Raw genomic sequence first — 2,337 nt, 5'->3', positions numbered from 1 at the left:
AAAATTCAAGATACTGACTTGAAAATTCGAGATACTAACTTGAAAATTCAACATACTAACTTGAAAATTCAACATACTAACTTGAAAATTCAACATACTAACTTGAAAATTCAAGTTACTAAATTCAAGATACTGACTTGAAAATTCGAGATACTAACTTGAAAATTCAACATACTAACTTGAAAATTCAACATACTAACTTGAAAATTCAACATACTAACTTGAAAATTCCATACTAACTTGAAAATTCAACATACTAAATTCAAGATACTAACTTGAAAATTCAACATACTAACTTGAAAATTCAAGTTACTAACTTGAAAATTAAAAAAAAAATTGAATGGCCTTAATACGCTTCCGTGCGAATCTTTACTCTTCTATGGCTTAAAATACGTTTGAAGGAAATGATTTGGAAGATTCAATGAAAGTATTTTATTTCATAATGTTTGGTCAAACACAATTGGATTCTATATATACCATCTTAAATTTTAACCAAGGGACCGAAATGTCGAATATATTCATCAACAGAAAGTTGCGACCCGTTTTCCGTAGCTGCTGAATCAAATAACGCCATGGCGTCATCTTGTGAGCAGTCGACATTCCAATCTCCACAGATATTTGGTGGAGGGGTGCTTCTCATTGGAAAAAGATTTCTTATTTCTGATCCCGTCAACTGCCCGTCTTTATTCCTATCAGCGCTTTTGAATCTCATTCTAAATTCCTTCCTCGTCAAAATGAAATCGTCATCCACATCGATGATTCTAAAATCTTTCACGGCATGGACAAAGGCTTTAATATCTATTTCTGGTCCCTGTGATTTTTTATCTCGTGTAGCTTGGATAATTAGGAAATTCTCCAAATTAAGGTAATTTCCAGTTCCTGGTAGCAACTCGAAAACAAGCCAGGCATCTTGACTTGAAATATGACCGTCTCCGTTGTGGTCATATGACAGAAAGTGCTCTTCCGTGACATTTTCATAGTCGACGTCTGTCAGTGCTTCTTCATACGTCCAAATACGATCATTATTAGAATCAGATCTTTGAATTTCAGAGACTAAATCGTCATATTCTACTACATCATCATCGTCAACGTCATCAATGTGGAACAACTTTTGGTAAAACAACAAAGTTTCAATACCACATTTCTTTATTGGGTTTTCAAAACTAGCTGAAAAATAAAAACATACATGTACTAAAATGTCAAGAATCGTGGCTGTAACTCAAAAGTATGATAGAATACTTAGCCAAAATATTGACTGTAACTCAAGTACTATAGAATACTACTTAGCCAAAATATTGACTGTAACTCATGTATAACAGAATATAACTTACCTAAAATATTGACTGTAACTCAAGTATTATAGAATATTACTTCGCTAAAATATTGACTGTAACTCAAGTATTATAAGATATAACTTAGCTAAAATATTGACTGTAACTCAAGTATTATAAAATATTACTTGGCTATAATATTGACTGTAAATCAAGTATTATAGGATATAACTTAGCCAAAATATTGACTGTTACTCAAGTATTATAGAATATAACTTAGCTAAAATATTGACTGTAACTCAAGTATTATAGAATATAACTTAGCTAAAATATTGACTGTAACTCAAGTACTATAGAATATTACTTGGCTAAAATATTGACTGTAACTCATTTATTATAAAATATTACTTGGCTATAATATTGACTGTAAATCAAGTATTATAGGATATAACTTAGCCAAAATATTGACTGTTACTCAAGTATTATAGAATATAACTTAGCTAAAATATTGACTGTAACTCAAGTACTATAGAATATTACTTGGCTAAAATATTGACTGTAACTCAAGTACTATAGAATATTACTTGGCTAAAATATTGACTGTAACTCATTTATTATAAAATATTACTTTTACGATTTCATCGAATTTGTACAAGATCTTCTGATTTCAACCAAGCCTGTACGATTGTTTTCTCAAAACTGAAAGAGCGTGGGTACTCTAAACGATTTTTACGAAACATAAAAAATTCCACCTTAGCACAGATAGCAGCTAAAAACAGACTTTATGCCGAAGTACCTCCAGGTTTAAGAAGTGCTCCATGTTTGTCCAGTAGATGCAAAACATGTCCCTTTATATCAGAAACTCATTATTTTGTAAGCAACTCTACGAATAAAAGGTACCCGATCCAGGAACATCTAACATGTGAACATTCGAATGTAATATATTTAATTTCATGCAAGAAATGCCCCAAACAATATGTAGGAGAAACTAAGGATAATTTACGAACTCGCTTTAATGCTCATAGGTCAGACATCAAATTAAAGAAAGACAAGCCTGTTTCTAATC

The 2,337-nt window shown here is 31.2% G+C and overlaps 1 protein-coding gene across 1 annotated transcript in view; it reads right to left on the bottom strand.

The window, feature by feature from the left end:
* Positions 1 to 481: 481 nt before the first annotated feature.
* Positions 482 to 2,337, bottom strand: part of LOTGIDRAFT_176476 (hypothetical protein) — a gene marked incomplete at both ends in the record, with an annotated part of 4,850 nt that continues 2,994 nt past the window's right edge. The window contains one exon of the mRNA XM_009050698.1: positions 482 to 1,167. Within this exon, the coding sequence (XP_009048946.1) occupies positions 482 to 1,167 (686 nt within the window). The remainder of the gene's footprint in view (positions 1,168 to 2,337) is intronic.

This window comes from Lottia gigantea, assembly GCF_000327385.1.
Source record: "Lottia gigantea unplaced genomic scaffold LOTGIsca_1520, whole genome shotgun sequence".
Lineage (NCBI taxonomy): Eukaryota > Metazoa > Mollusca > Gastropoda > Lottiidae > Lottia > Lottia gigantea.
This window is presented reverse-complemented; position numbering and strand designations above follow the sequence as displayed.